Raw genomic sequence first — 14,937 nt, 5'->3', positions numbered from 1 at the left:
AGGATGAATATGCAGATACCTAATTAAACATTTAAATTCAATGTATTGTCCAATTGTGCTACTTCCCCATTTATAATTATTTTAGTTACTTGGAATCTGGTAGTTCTCCAGTCATTTTCATCACTAAACTCATCATCTTCACTACCTATTTATTTCTGGGAATTTTACAGGTTCTGTGAGTATATTCTGAGTGCATATCTCACAGATGAATACTATCCTTGATTCTATTGCAATTGTGTTAGGAAGAGAGAGGAAGACCAAGAAGGAAATGGATGGATGAAGTGTGGAAAGCTTCTGGGTATTGAACCATGAACATTCAAGAGGTAAGTGACATCAATGGAATAGAATGAACTGGATGATTATGGTATGTTGGGGTAAAGGCTGTTAATGGTCTATGCCAGGTCTTATGAAATGGTCAGGATACACCATGGAAAAATCTGTAAGGCTTGGCTGTTGATGATAGACTCTGGTTTCAGTACACTGTAAAACAACAACTAGAGAGTGGATTGATGGAAGTGAGGCAATTGTTCATTTGTTCCTGATGCTACCTTGCTAAGGTGGAAGATTCTAGCAAGTATAAAAGTGAACTATGCACTAATTTTTACCACTGACATGGAAGAGGGTTAGGATTTCAAATTACTATTAAAATAAATATTGCTGTATTGGTCACAGATAACAGATACATAAGTACACAAATGCAGGTCATGAGAATTAACTAGCTGTATCATTTTTCAAACAAAACTATACTTTTTATTTGTCACAAAAAATATTTTCCCTATATCCTTTCAATGAATAAATCACTTGACTGATGACAAGTTTAACCTATTAGAACATCAGCAGTTCCAATATGCTTTACCTTGTTTCCTTCTTAGGAAAAGTAACCTTGGAAATGTGGAAGAAATGATCCCTTCCTCTCACACCATACCAATGGCATTAATAAAAGTTTGCAGTAAAATACTGAAAGTTTATGCAAATAAATATAACTGGTTTGATGTCCTTGTCTGAAAAAAGTTGAAAGTTCTTACAATTCCTATAATATATAAAAATTAAATATTGTACTATGAATATATACAGAAAGAAAACTGGTATCACATAGTCTAATGATTCTATAATAAGCTGTCTCCTCAAAATACAGTAGTCCTCCACTTTCCACACTTTCATGTGGCAATAAGGATGATACTGAAGAGTACATACCTAAAATTACTTTTACACCTCAATTCCATCACATTCTTCTATACATCATAATGGACAAAACAGGTCAACTAAATAAACTTGTCAAACCACAACCTACAGTCTCTTGACATTAAGATACTAGTAATTAAGTAGTCCATAAATAAGTTTTAAAAAGTGTCTTGAAACATAAGAAAATAAATAATTTCATATCACACTAACTGTCATACCTTTTTAAGTATGGTGCATATGCTAATGATCTTACACCCAAGAGATACTGTTGTACAACCATTACCAACAATGTTCTCCAATTTCTCATCTTAAAGTACAGCACAATAAAACTGAAAGAGGTTATACATTTTGAGCATATAACTGGGTTTCTAAGCTACATTTTATTGCTTGTAATGAATAAATGTATATTTCTTACTCACTTTTGGGCACAATTACATGAATACCCAGACTATCTTTGTGTTAGCAGTATTCACAAACCTTCCTTAGACATTTCCTGAGAACACCCTGAGAGTTGCATGAATTACTGTGATTGGAAAAGTTACAAATACTATATCTGCATATTCTGAAATCTCTTAGATGAAAGGAAAGTGATCCTGGATCACAATACTTTTTAGCATATGGCTGATGTGCGGATGCTGTCTGACTTGAGCTTTATGACCTAACATCTGTAATTACATTGCACTGCTTGAGAACCAGACATACTTGTGAATGAGCCCAAAAGGAAGTAAAAATTGTTGTGATTTTTAGTTATAGTTACAAGATTTCTTCACAGGTTCTGTAATTACAGAATCTTCTTAACTCTGTCCATGAAGGTTAATTACAGTTTCATTTCACAGGTTCTGTAATTAAATAATCCTCTTATCTTGGCCAGTTATGTATAATTTCAACAACTGCTATGGACAATTATCTTCAAGTATGAACTGACTATGTGGAGGGAGCTTACATGAAGAAAAAGAAAACACTGAGGGCAAAGGAATTATTGACAGTAGACAGTTGTCAGTCAAAATAAGAAAATATACACAATGCAAAAAATCTTAAAAGGATTGTACTATTCCAATGTTATATAACTTAAACATGACAGCTGGATATTGGATGTGTGGAAATAAGGCCATTGTTCATTGGTCTCTTATGCTAGGATTCTGTAAATAAGGCCATTGTTTGTGTGTTACTGATATTATCTCAGTAAAACAATAGCAATTAGGGTAAAGAAAAAATATAAGAAAAGAATACATATACACATTTCAGTGAGTTGTGTAATCACTTTCCACTGGCAGATTCATGCTACAGCAATCTTATAAAGTAGTACATAATGTGATCCAAGATCAATTAAATCAATTATCAGAACAGAAATAGAATTGGTAATCAATATGAAGGACATCACACTGAATATGTAGTATTTTAAACAAAAATTTTAGAGAATCACATCTGATTTTAGCTTGCCATCAGAAGGTACTGTAAATGTTGAAAACACTATAAAAGCTAAAGGACCCTCACACCTGATCGCCTTTTGTTGTGGATAGTTTTGAATCCAACAATGGAAGTTGTCTTCTGAATGTTTTTTCAGCTGGCCATAAAATAAGGAGTTTAGAAATAATATAAATATCTAATTCAAAACAAGAAATCTTATTGGAATAAAGCTATGGCTGTATATCTTACGACAGCATTGAATTATGGTGCTATAAAAGATGTAAAGACCTATATTTCAAGATGGCTTAGAAGCGGCACTGGAATTCACTGGTTATGAACACTTGCTATGGCCACTCCCTTGAGGGAGTTCTAGTTGAGAACAAGCATCAGAGACATAAATAGATAGATAGATAGATAGATTGAATGAATCAATGCAGATTTCTTCTTAAATGAAAAACGTTGATATATCCTATTTGCAGGATTTTTAGCATGGATAAATCTATACATAATGTAAATATTTCATATGACAGTGAGAAATAAACATGCATGTGTATTTATACTGCAACATTTAAACAATGAAAACACAGGTATATTTTCTGTGCTGACAACTAACAGTGACATTTGTATGGGATAGCACCACACACCAAACTTTATTTCAATCTTACAAAAAAAAGCTCAATCATACATTCCAGAAAATACCTCGCTTGGAATGAAAATGAAGTCCCGTATGTATATGTGGATGAAGGCAGCAAGTATGGATATGTATATGTGCATATATGTATATGTCCTGTGTATGTATATGTATATATATGCTGAAATGCATATGTATGTATATGTGTGTGTGTGTGTGGGCGTGTATGTATTGTACATGTGTATGTGGGTGGGCTGGGTCATTCCTCGTCTGTTTCCTTGTGCTACCTCACGAACGTGGGAGACGGTGGTTAAGTATAGAAAAAGCTATTCATTTATATCTATCATACACAGTCACTGTCTCCCATGTCAGCGAGGTAGTGCAAGGAAGCAAATGAAAGAATGGCCCAACCCACCCACATACACATGTATGTACTTAAATGCCCACACACACACACACATATACATTTCAATGTATACACACATATACATACACAGACATATACATATATACACGTACATATCCATCCATACTTGCTGCCTTCACCCATTCCTGTCGCCACCCCGCCAAATGAAAATGGCACCCATCTCCCCTCCGTGCAAGGTAGCACTAGGAAAAGAAAACAAAGGCCACATTCATTCACACTCAGTCTCTTGCTGTCATGTGTAATGCACCAAAACCACAGCTCCCTTTCCACATCCTGGCCCCACAAAACTTTCCATGGTTTACCCCAGATGCCATTTCTTCCATTGGTGCCAGAAACAGGTGAATAACAACCTCATTCACTTACATCCAGTCTAGCAGTCATTTATGATGCAACAAAATAGAGGGCTCCCATCCAAAACCAGATCCCATGGGCCTTTCTATGGTTTCCCCTGACCATTTTATATGCCCTAGTCTAACCTACTGACAGCACGTTGCCCACAGTATAATACATTGCTCCAATTTGCTCATGCATGCTTCACACCCACCTGTATGTTCCATTCCCAAACACACAAATCTTCTTTCACTCCATCTTCCTACCTCATTAGTTTCCTCATTTCCTTGATCCAACTACTTCCAACATGTATGCCCTCTGAGTCAACCTCTCCATACGTTTGAACCACTGCAGAATACCCTCTTAATCTCATACATATCCCTCTTACTACCACACCTCTCTTTTACCCTATCATTTGTTATTCAATCAATCCTCCTTACACCACAAATTGTTCTAAAACATTTCAGTTTCAACACATTCACCCTCTTTTGTACTTTGTCACTGAGAGCTAATACCTTGCATCCATACAACATCGACATGACCACTTTACTGTCAAACATACTCATCTTTACCCTAACAGGCAGTAACCTCTCTATCTAAATATTCCATGTTGTGCCCTGCACCTTAGCCCCTTCATCCATCCTATATAGCAAAAAATGAAAAGTCAAGAATAGTTACTTCTAAGCTACATATCTGGTTAAAGTTTTCCACAGCCCATTGAGATAAAAAATTTTTTATTAACAACAAAGACTTGTAGACATCTCACTCTAAAATAATCACTGAAAAGGAAACTTATCAGAAATAACCATGATTGTGTATTATCAACTGTAGAATCTCACTGTAGCACCCACTGAGAAAAAAAAATTCCTGCAAAATTCTGCAGTTGTCAAATCCCTCAATATATAACCAAAGACACAAACTAATGTTGTGTAAAGAGTCATCAAACATTTACTGATAACAAGTTGAAAACATTTTCTAAACAACAATAATGAATAACCAAGAGATGGAATTCAGCTTATAAGTGTATGCTGTAGTGAACAGTATTGAACCAACACTAAAAAACACAAACTTTCATCAAATCAGACAATGAAGAATGGTTACAGTTACTCCAATTATTGAGACACATATACATCAAAACTGAATAATCATTACATCTTTGATTCATCAATGAAAAAAGTAAATGTACCCTGAGAGAGAATAATGTAAAAATGAAACTTTACCAGCCATGAACTGACATAAAATAAAAACAACCATATTACTGCTTGACCTCGTGTGTTATATTTACATATCAAAATAATTTTACCCAAGATAAAGAATGAAAATTACCCTCCTTTACATCAAAAAGAGTGTGACATGTAGAATCTTCTCCAACACTTCTTTGCCACTTGTTTTCAAAATAAAAGTGTTTTGAAGATCCAACAGCTACATATGAAATATATGTCAAAGAACACTACATGTTTTTTTTGGTAAAGCAGGCATCTTTTGTAGTATAAATACAGCTTATATATGTAGACATTGATGATCTGTTCTGATCAACTTAAATCAAGTGAAGTAAAAAAGCAGATCCAAACTATCTCATACAATAATACATTATTGAAATGGCAACTAATTACAGAGGTTACTTTTTGTATCTCCTATTTACTGTCAACAAATTTACCATGATGCAAGACGTTAAGAAATAACTGCAGACCAGAATAAGGAGACAAGAAAACACTTAATAACCCCATAATACTTTAGAGAATCATGAAATAAAAATACTACTTGAAAGGATATGCTTTGTAATCAACAAAAAACAAGGATATATTTCTCCTCTGTTCAGGCCCAAGATAAGGGCAATTTCTGATAACCACACACAAAAAATAAAAATCAGTATCATTTGAAATATGGCTGCTTCAACGCTAGAATATAATGATCAAAGACTGCCCATAATTAATTGGGACAGTTTAAAGAATGCTGCCTATCCTTTGTAAAATACATGCAAAACAATCCCAAAAGGACACCCCAATGACAATGACTGATAGGCAAAGTACAGAAAATAATATGAATATCAATTGTAGCCCTATTTCTTAAATATTCACATTCCAGAAACTGCTTATCCAAAGTACTTAAAGGATTTTAATACTATTCATGTCACACATAATGTTTAAATATAAAAAAGCTATCAAAATATAATAATACTTCAAGACATACTGTCAGGTCACTGGAAAAAAAATGAATGTTGTATGGAATGTAAACAAAGTGTGAAGTTGTTCCATTAAAAAATACAAAGTGACAAACCTGTCTAGATTATTAGAAAAAAATGATAAAGCAATGGTCACACTTTCAAAATAATTCATGCCTTTTTAACCCTTAAATGCCAGGACTCATCCTATGATAATTTACATAGTAGGTACAGGAAGTCATTACATGAACGCTTATGTTCGTGGACTAATTTTGAGCACCCCACAAATATTTTGACACTTGTATGGCTGCCAAGAATTGCCTTAGTCGCTATCGGTTCTTATTTCAGAGGCCTCCACTCTCTCGAAGCAATTCTAAAGCATAAATATATAAAGCAAACCCCCATTCTAATGGGCTGATTGGGGGAAGGCGGACTATTAGAAGCTAACATCCCAAATTTCTCCATAGATCATTAATAAATATACACAATTGAAATGGATATGTACCATATTCCTTGAAGGCTGGAGGCATTCAGGGAGTAGCAATAACTGTGAATCAGAGGGAAATAGCTCCAGGATCACCTGAGTCACCTACTGGTAAGAAATGGGGGCTTGCATGAGATGCAAGCTATTCTCCCCATGCTCAATAATCTTCAACTTTGCAGCAATGAGTATATATAAAGCTGGTCTTTGTGCCATAAAAAACACTTCACGAGCATGAAAACATGGGTATGGAGTTTGTTTGTGTGTTGACCAAACAAGAGCTTATTGCAGACGAACAGGCACTGACCATATGTCTTTATTCATCTGGAAACTTCTACTTAAATCATCTTTGTAGATGTAAATGCACTAAAGATACTAATGCACCATTAAATCATAATATATCCATGTAGAATTATGTGCATGTGTGAAAAGAGAGCATTGTATGGTAATAAAGTAAATATGCATTGAGGCGATGTGCAACAGGCTGTCACATGTTTTCCTGACTTAAAGCAGTGCAGACTGTTCAGTGACTAACAGACTATTCTGTTACATCCCAACCTTAGTCTGAGGGGTTCTTAACTCTCCAGACTTTTATGGAAACGGCCATCAGGTCCTAAATTTAATCCAGTTGGGTCCAAAAGGTCTCCTAGAAGCTGAATTCTGATACAATGAAGTCTGGAGTAAAGGGGGTTTACTGCATGCACATAAATGTAGGTATGTGTAAATGTAGTTAAATAGTAACTACAAATTGTGATTAAAATCATTTAAAGACTGCAACTTAAGGCTTAACCCCCCTACTGTACCTCCATTCTTTCACCCTACCTCCATCACCTCTGCTGGGATATTCGCACCATAACTTTAGAGCCATAGCACACATACAAGTTATTCTAGCTGACTTGCTTGTCAAATTTCTTTAATTTTAATGTATTTTCTTCATAATCTGTGATAAAAGTCATTACTGAAAGTGCATTATAAGGCTCCCCCCAACACACACTCACTCAACCTTCATCACTTGTGCAATGCATCCACCAGAACTTTACACCAAGTTTAGGGTTATTTCATGGCTATAAAATGTGTGTTAGCTCACTTATTTGAATACTGGGAAAAATTTTGAAGACCTACTTTTTTGTTATTATAGTGAACTGCAATACTGAATTCACCTGGCATTTAGGGAGTTAAAATTCTGAATATGTTGGGCAATATGATCACATCAAACTCATAACAATCACCTGATGGCACAGTCATTTAGCATCAAACACTATGAACAAAAGCTGGAAGAAAAACTAATGCTCCAAAAGAGATCAGAGTTGAAGACTAGTAATATAACATGGTGATGAGTGACATATCTACTAAAACATGTATACAAGAGAATATAAAATCTAGCTTCATATAAGCTATTAACCAAGAATGCTTATAAACTAGAGTAATGCCTTGAAGTGCCATAGTAGTAAATAGTGTGGCATTTGGCACTCACATGCGGAGTGCACTGGGTTTAGCTTGCATAACTGCCTGACAAGACAATACTCAGTGCTGTTAGGTACAAGTGCTGAGTGAGTCCTTCCATCACAGAACCTATACTAATAATCTTCATCTATATTATACCACTAATTCAGCATAAAAAAGTGAATACAGTATTATACTTATTGTCCTCCACTGTACACAGTTATGTCACCAACAAAATCAATGAAACAAAAAGCTCTCAATTTTTATACCAGCTAAATGCAATATGAGTATCTAACAAAGTTATAAAATACTGCAGTCTATTACAGTACTTTGTAATCCACAGCACAACAAGCAGCACTAGAAAGAAGTGAATGTGGGACCAATAAGTTTTGTATAAAATATACACAAGTAATACTCTGCATTACGTACAATAATACTTAGCTGTTTTAAAAAGGCAACCAATTGCAGAATATCAGGCAAACTCTTCTTATTCACAGTAAATATGTATTTACTATTTCCTTTTCCTTACTGATTCCCTGTAATTAAAAGGGGAGATGTTCAAAATTTCAGTTATGTACTTCATTTTATCATAAGTGAGTGGCTGACAAGTTCACACCCTTTTCAACATGAGATTGCAAAATTCTGTAAGCTTTGAAGTATGAAAAAATATCTTTAGTGGAGGCCTAGCTTCATGGCCATGAGATGGTGCAACTACTCACAGGCAAGTCATAGCTGCTAAAAGAATACTTCTACTTAAACTTCACCTGCTCTGACCATCACATTACTTGTGAGGCTGGCTAATGCTCACTCATAGACAGCCAACAACAACAACACAGTAACAAGTCCTGTCCCACGACATCAATGGTGCTGACTGCACATGGTGCAACTGACTGTCATCACTCAAAACTCATTGGAATCTGTTTCTTAGGTCTCTTGCTATAGAGGGCTCACTAAAAGGCTTTATAAAAAGGGTAGAAGGGCTGGAAAGAGCCCCTAAATGGCTTCATAAAAAGGGTAGAAGGGATGGAAAGGACTGGAAAATAAATGAATGCTCATAAGGTACTGCCTCCACTAGAAATATGGATATTCACATCATCTCAAGATCTTTTCCTTATCAACAAATTGGGTCCTAAACTCATGATTGAGAATACCCACATAAAAGGGGTGTGCCTTTACAAAATCTTGGCAGATATTCACAAACAACCCCACTCTTATCAACAGCTTGGCTTTTGATTTGGATTGCCCTTTTCTTAAGGTGTCATACAAGGAGCCGTATAAAAGAGGGTGACCTGTTATAAAACATATTTTTGATAGACATTTGTCTAACACCATGAATCTATTTCACTAATTTCAAGCAATGGGAAAAAGGATAAGGGGAAATCAATTTGGAGATGGAAAGATGGAGAGAAAAATATTTGGAGTGACTTGGGCCTTAACATGCACGAGGGCGAAAGGTGTGAATGGTATAGAGTGAACTGGAACGATGAGCTGTCATTGGACTGAGGGCATGTGAAATGCCCAGGGTAAACCATGGAAAAGTCTGTGGGGCCTGGATGTAGATAGAGAGCTCTGGTTTTAATGCAGTACACATGAAAGCTAGAAAATGAGTGTGTGCGGATGTGGATATGTATATGCATGTGTAGGTATCTATGTGTTTATGAGTGGTTGGGTCTTTCTTCGTCTGTTTCCTGGTGCTACCTCACTAACACGGGATATTAGAGATATCTAAACTTAATAAGACGGAGAAGAAATTAACAAGAAAACAGGTACTGTATTCACATATATGGCATGGAAGAGAGGGGTATACTTTGCAAATTCACTAACTTTAGCCAGAACTGAGGTTGGACTTTCCTATTATGATTTCTGTGCTATGTCTCTTTGTAATGGGGGTAAAACTTGTGAACCTTCACTTTTCTTGAAGAAACACATGAATCTTACTCCAAAGGAATTCTTAATTACCCTCCTTCTGAGTGTAATACACCCTTGAAGGTGGAGAAGCCCTATAAAAGTTACATAATAATAATGATAATAATACAAATCTGCTGCATAAGCCTAATGTAGGGTAACGAAAAGAGCACTTCAAATACAGGAGATGAATTACAGGTAAAGAAAAACTGTCTCTGAACTGCCTATTCTGAAAGACAGAAAAGAGGGAGTAAAGACAACCACAAGAACACAAACATCAAATATGCAAATATGAGAAATTTTTTATTATTAATTAATGAAACAAGTTAAATCATGAAATAGCTATAAGCAAAAAGCATTAAAGGTTTACAAAGCTAAATGATAGTAAAAATTAAGGTGGAACTCCATAGTTATGAAAATCAGTACCCATATCATATATATATAAGTAATAAGTGAAGAGTATTCAGTCAGAGATTAGGCATATCCTTCATTTGCCAGTTCTAAACCAACTCTTTAACTCTGATGCTGCTTACTTATTGGTATGTCTCCTTTCTTTACAACCCACCTGGTAACAAATACATATTATCAAGGTAGAATATTCTTGTTTTTGCCCCTCTTGTAATCTCATCTTCTACAACAGAATGGCTAATGAAGAAATTTCAAAAACAAAAATCTTGGCACTTTTGGAAGTTTCTGTAATTTAGTTCTACTCTCGAGTTCTTTGCCCTATCCTTCCACCTTCCCTATGCTTTTCCTCTATACCTATTCCCAAAAACTTCTCTGATGTTTTTTTCAGTTCACCATCTTCCACGGTTTCAATCATTCCCTTCATATTCTCAGATCCAATTTCTCCACTGTTCAGTATATCCAATCTAGCTCTAAACAAAATTCTTGGGGATATTTATCTCAACTGCTAGCACTACATCTGCAATCTGTTTACTAGTATACAATTCTTCTTACAGGATGCATTAACCTATTCAATCATCTCAATGTATCACTCATAATTTACTCACTCTAGAGAGACAAATGTAATATTTTCTCCAGGCTAAAAGATCTCAAAATCAATCCATTCATACATCTTGCACAAACTGTTAGTTCTCCATCTTTAGTATTCTTTAACAGCACAAACAAAGTTGTGGTAAGTGGTAAAAATGCACTTTAACATTAATTTTGTCCTTGTCCTGAGTATTCATGAGTATAAAAAAGGCAGCTGAAATACCAAATCTTGCTTATAAGCTGCAGTCTTATCATACATTTTCGGTCTTCTTTCTTCATCTTGCCAAGTTATATTTCTTCCATATTCAACAGAAATTTTGTTTGATAAATGTGTTTGGAGATGGTTCACACAAACAATCAAAGAGGAACAAAAATGATCAGTTTGTCTGTAACAGACAGGTAAACTCTACAAAAAATAATGAACAATAATCAACATATCTTTTTACCACCTACTATCAGCATTGTCCATTTCACATTCCACATTCATAACAGCAAAGATGTTTGCATGTACAATATAACCAATCTCCTATACACCTTGGAGGTATGCAGACAGCTCATCAAACATATTCATAACATTAATAGTTTACACAACAAAATATAATTTGCAAACTGTTGGACAAAATACCTGCATGAGGCAAATTTCAAAGATTTTTCCAGACAAGTGCACTACACAAAGTTGTTAACTGTTTCTTACAGTCCTTGTGGATGTGGCCCTAAAACTAGTGCTACTAGGTGATGGCCTTCCATTATGTGGTTCAGTGATTTACCTGAAAGAAAGGTTCAAGAACATGGTAATAAAAGAAAATACGATAAAAGAGATATTAATCAGCCCTCAGACCTTTTATAAACCTATGTTTGAGCTACGTAGCCTCTATACCATCTAGTGAGTAAATCAAGTATTTTCTAGCTTGGAGAGTTAAATATCTGTATGTCGTTTTTCCAAAGAGAGAAGTGAATCTAGATTGAATTTTTAGTTTCATCCAGTCTAGGGAACTGGAAACTGAAATGGAAAACTAAGCTTTATAAGCAAAGGAACCATTTCCCTGCACTGTGGTTCACTGTGAACCATACAATTCTAAACCCTAAAAGAGTTAAATTTCCTAGCTACCATCTGATATCATAATTTTGCAATACTACAATTAATTATTGAGGTAAAAAAGATGTTCTGGAAGGAGGTAAATAAAGTGCGTAAGACAAGGGAGCAAATGGGAACTTCAGTGAAGGGCGCAAATGGGGAGGTGATAACAAGTAGTGGTGATGTGAGAAGGAGATGGAGTGAGTATTTTGAAGGTTTGTTGAATGTGTTTGATGATAGAGTGGCAGATATAGGGTGTTTTGGTCGAGGTGGTGTGCAAAGTGAGAGGGTTAGGGAAAAGTATTTGGTAAACAGAGAAGAGGTAGTAAAAGCTTTGTGGAAGATAAAAGCCAGCAAGGCAGCAGGTTTGGATGGTATTGCTGTGGAATTTAGTAAAAAAGGGGGTGACTGTATTGTTGACTGGTTGGTAAGGTTATTTAATGTATGTATGACTCATAGTGAGGTGCATGAGGATTGGCGGAATGGTGCATAGTGCCATTGTACAAAGGCAAAGGGGATAAGAGTGAGTGCTCAAATTACAGAGGTATAAGTTTGTTGAGTATTCCTGGTAAATTATATGGGAGGGTATTGATTGAGAGGGTGAAGGCATGTACAGAGCATCAGATTGGGGAAGAGCAGTGTGGTTTCAGAAGTGGTAGAGGATGTGTGGATCAGGTGTTTGCTTTGAAGAATGTATGTGAGAAATACTTGGAAAAGCAAATGGATTTATATGTAGCATTTATGGATCTGGAGAAGGCATGTGACAGAGTTGATAGAGATGCTCTGTGGAAGGTATTAAGAATATATGGTGTGGGAGGCAAGTTGTTAGAAGCAGTGAAAAGTTTTTATCGAGGATGTAAGGCATGTGTACGTGTAGGAAGAGAGGAAAGTGATTGGTTCTCAGTGAATGTAGGTTTGCAGCAGGGGTGTGTGATGTCTCCATGGTTGTTTAATTTGTTTATGGATGGGGCTGTTAGGGAGGTGAATGCAAGAGTTTTGGAAAGAGAGGCAAGTATGAAGTCTGTTGTGGATGAGAGAGCTTAGGAAGTGAGTCAGTTGTTGTTCGCTGATGATACAGCACTGGTGGCTGATTCATGTGAGAAACTGCAGAAGCTGGTGACTGAGTTTGGTAAAGTGTGTGAAAGAAGAATGTTAAGAGTAAATGTGAATAAGAGCAAGGTTATTAGGTACAGTAGGGTTGAGGGTCAAGTCAATTGGGAGGTAAGTTTGAATGGAGAAAAACTGGAGGAAGTAATGTGTTTTAGATATCTGGGAGTGGATCTGGCAGCGGATGGAACCATGGAAGCGGAAGTGAATCATAGGGTGGGGGAGGGGGCGAAAATCCTGGGAGCCTTGAAGAATGTGTGGAAGTCGAGAACATTATCTCGGAAAGCAAAAATGGGTATGTTTGAAGGAATAGTAGTTCCAACAATGTTGTATGGTTGCGAGGCGTGGGCTATGGATAGAGTTGTGCGCAGGAGGGTGGATGTGCTGGAAATGAGATGTTTGAGGACAATGTGTGGTGTGAGGTGGTTTGATCGAGTAAGTAATGTAAGGGTAAGAGAGATGTGTGGAAATAAAAAGAGCGTGGTTGAGAGAGTAGAAGAGGGTGTTTTGAAATGGTTTGGGCACATGGAGAGAATGAGTGAGGAAAGATTGACCAAGAGGATATATGTGTCGGAGGTGGAGGGAACGAGGAGAAGTGGGAGACCAAATTGGAGGTGGAAAGATGGAGTGAAAAAAAATTTTGAGTGATCGGGGCCTGAACATGTAGGAGGGTGAAAGGCGGGCAAGGAATAGAGTGAATTGGATCGATGTGGTATACCGGGGTTGCCGTGCTGTCAATGGATTGAATCAGGGCATGTGAAGCGTCTGGAGTAAAGCATCGAAAATTGTGTGGGGCCTAGATGTGGAAAGGGAGCTGTGGTTTCGGGCATTAGTGCGTGACAGCTGGAGACTGAGTGTGAACGAATGGGGCCTTTGTTGTCTTTTCCTAGTGCTACCTCGCACACATGAGCTGGGAGGGGGATGGTATTCCATGTGTGGCGAGGTGGCAATGGGAATGAATAGGGGCAGGCAGTGTGAATTGTGTGCATGGGTATATATGTATGTGTCTGTGTGTGTATATATATGTGTACATTGAGATGTATAGGTATGTATATTTGCGTGTGTGGGCGTGTGTGTGTGTGTACATTGTGTATGGGGGTGGGTTGTGCCATTTCTTTCGTCTGTTTCCTTGCGCTACCTCGCAAACACGGGAGACAGCGACAAAGCAAAATAAAAATAAAAAAAATAAAGGATTACACTCCATGGTAACCATTATCATCCCTATAATCCCACTGAATAATTAATGATGCAGTAAATTACAAAGGAACACCATTTTTCCTTTTGAACAGGCTATTTTCAGAGATACTTGAAAGCAAACATACAAGTTGAGCACAGTGAGCTTTTATAATGAATGCAAAAGGAAATATCTTTAACATCAAAGTAATATTGATTATCATATGATAAGGTGATGGGGTGGTATCATCTTAAGACATGTAGAGTTCAGTCAAAAGGAAGGGCTTGCACATAGTCCTCACAGCAGAAAATCTAGTTATAAAGAATGAGCTGCATGAGTAAAGTGTTACATATGAAAAGCATGTTTGTTGATGGAAACAGGAGGCAGGAACATTCAGGCAGGAGCATTAGGTAGAAATAAGAGGTAGGAGCATTAGATAGTAGTACAAGAGCCCTTAGAAACATTAGGGAGGAGCCTCTGCAAATACAGCACTAGCCTTGCCCTCTGCTGGTGGCCTGTTAAGGGTAAGGCACTATAAGATAAGAAACAGCACTAGAGTTCTTTAGTTATGGAGACTGTGTTGTCATGGCCAGCCCTGTGAGGGAGTTCCAAATGGAA

The 14,937-nt window shown here is 36.6% G+C and overlaps 1 protein-coding gene across 1 annotated transcript in view; it reads right to left on the bottom strand.

Annotated features, from left to right (window-relative positions):
• Positions 1 to 642: 642 nt before the first annotated feature.
• Positions 643 to 14,937, bottom strand: part of LOC139764370 (uncharacterized) — a 51,783-nt gene continuing 37,488 nt past the window's right edge. The window contains exon 13 of the mRNA XM_071690910.1: positions 643 to 11,730. Within this exon, the coding sequence (XP_071547011.1) occupies positions 11,654 to 11,730 (77 nt within the window). The 3' untranslated portion in view covers positions 643 to 11,653. The remainder of the gene's footprint in view (positions 11,731 to 14,937) is intronic.

Source organism: Panulirus ornatus, chromosome 49 (genome assembly GCF_036320965.1).
Source record: "Panulirus ornatus isolate Po-2019 chromosome 49, ASM3632096v1, whole genome shotgun sequence".
Taxonomy (NCBI): Eukaryota; Metazoa; Arthropoda; class Malacostraca; order Decapoda; family Palinuridae; genus Panulirus; species Panulirus ornatus.
The sequence above is the reverse complement of the archived record's forward strand: the minus strand, read 5'-3'. Positions and strand labels throughout refer to the sequence as shown.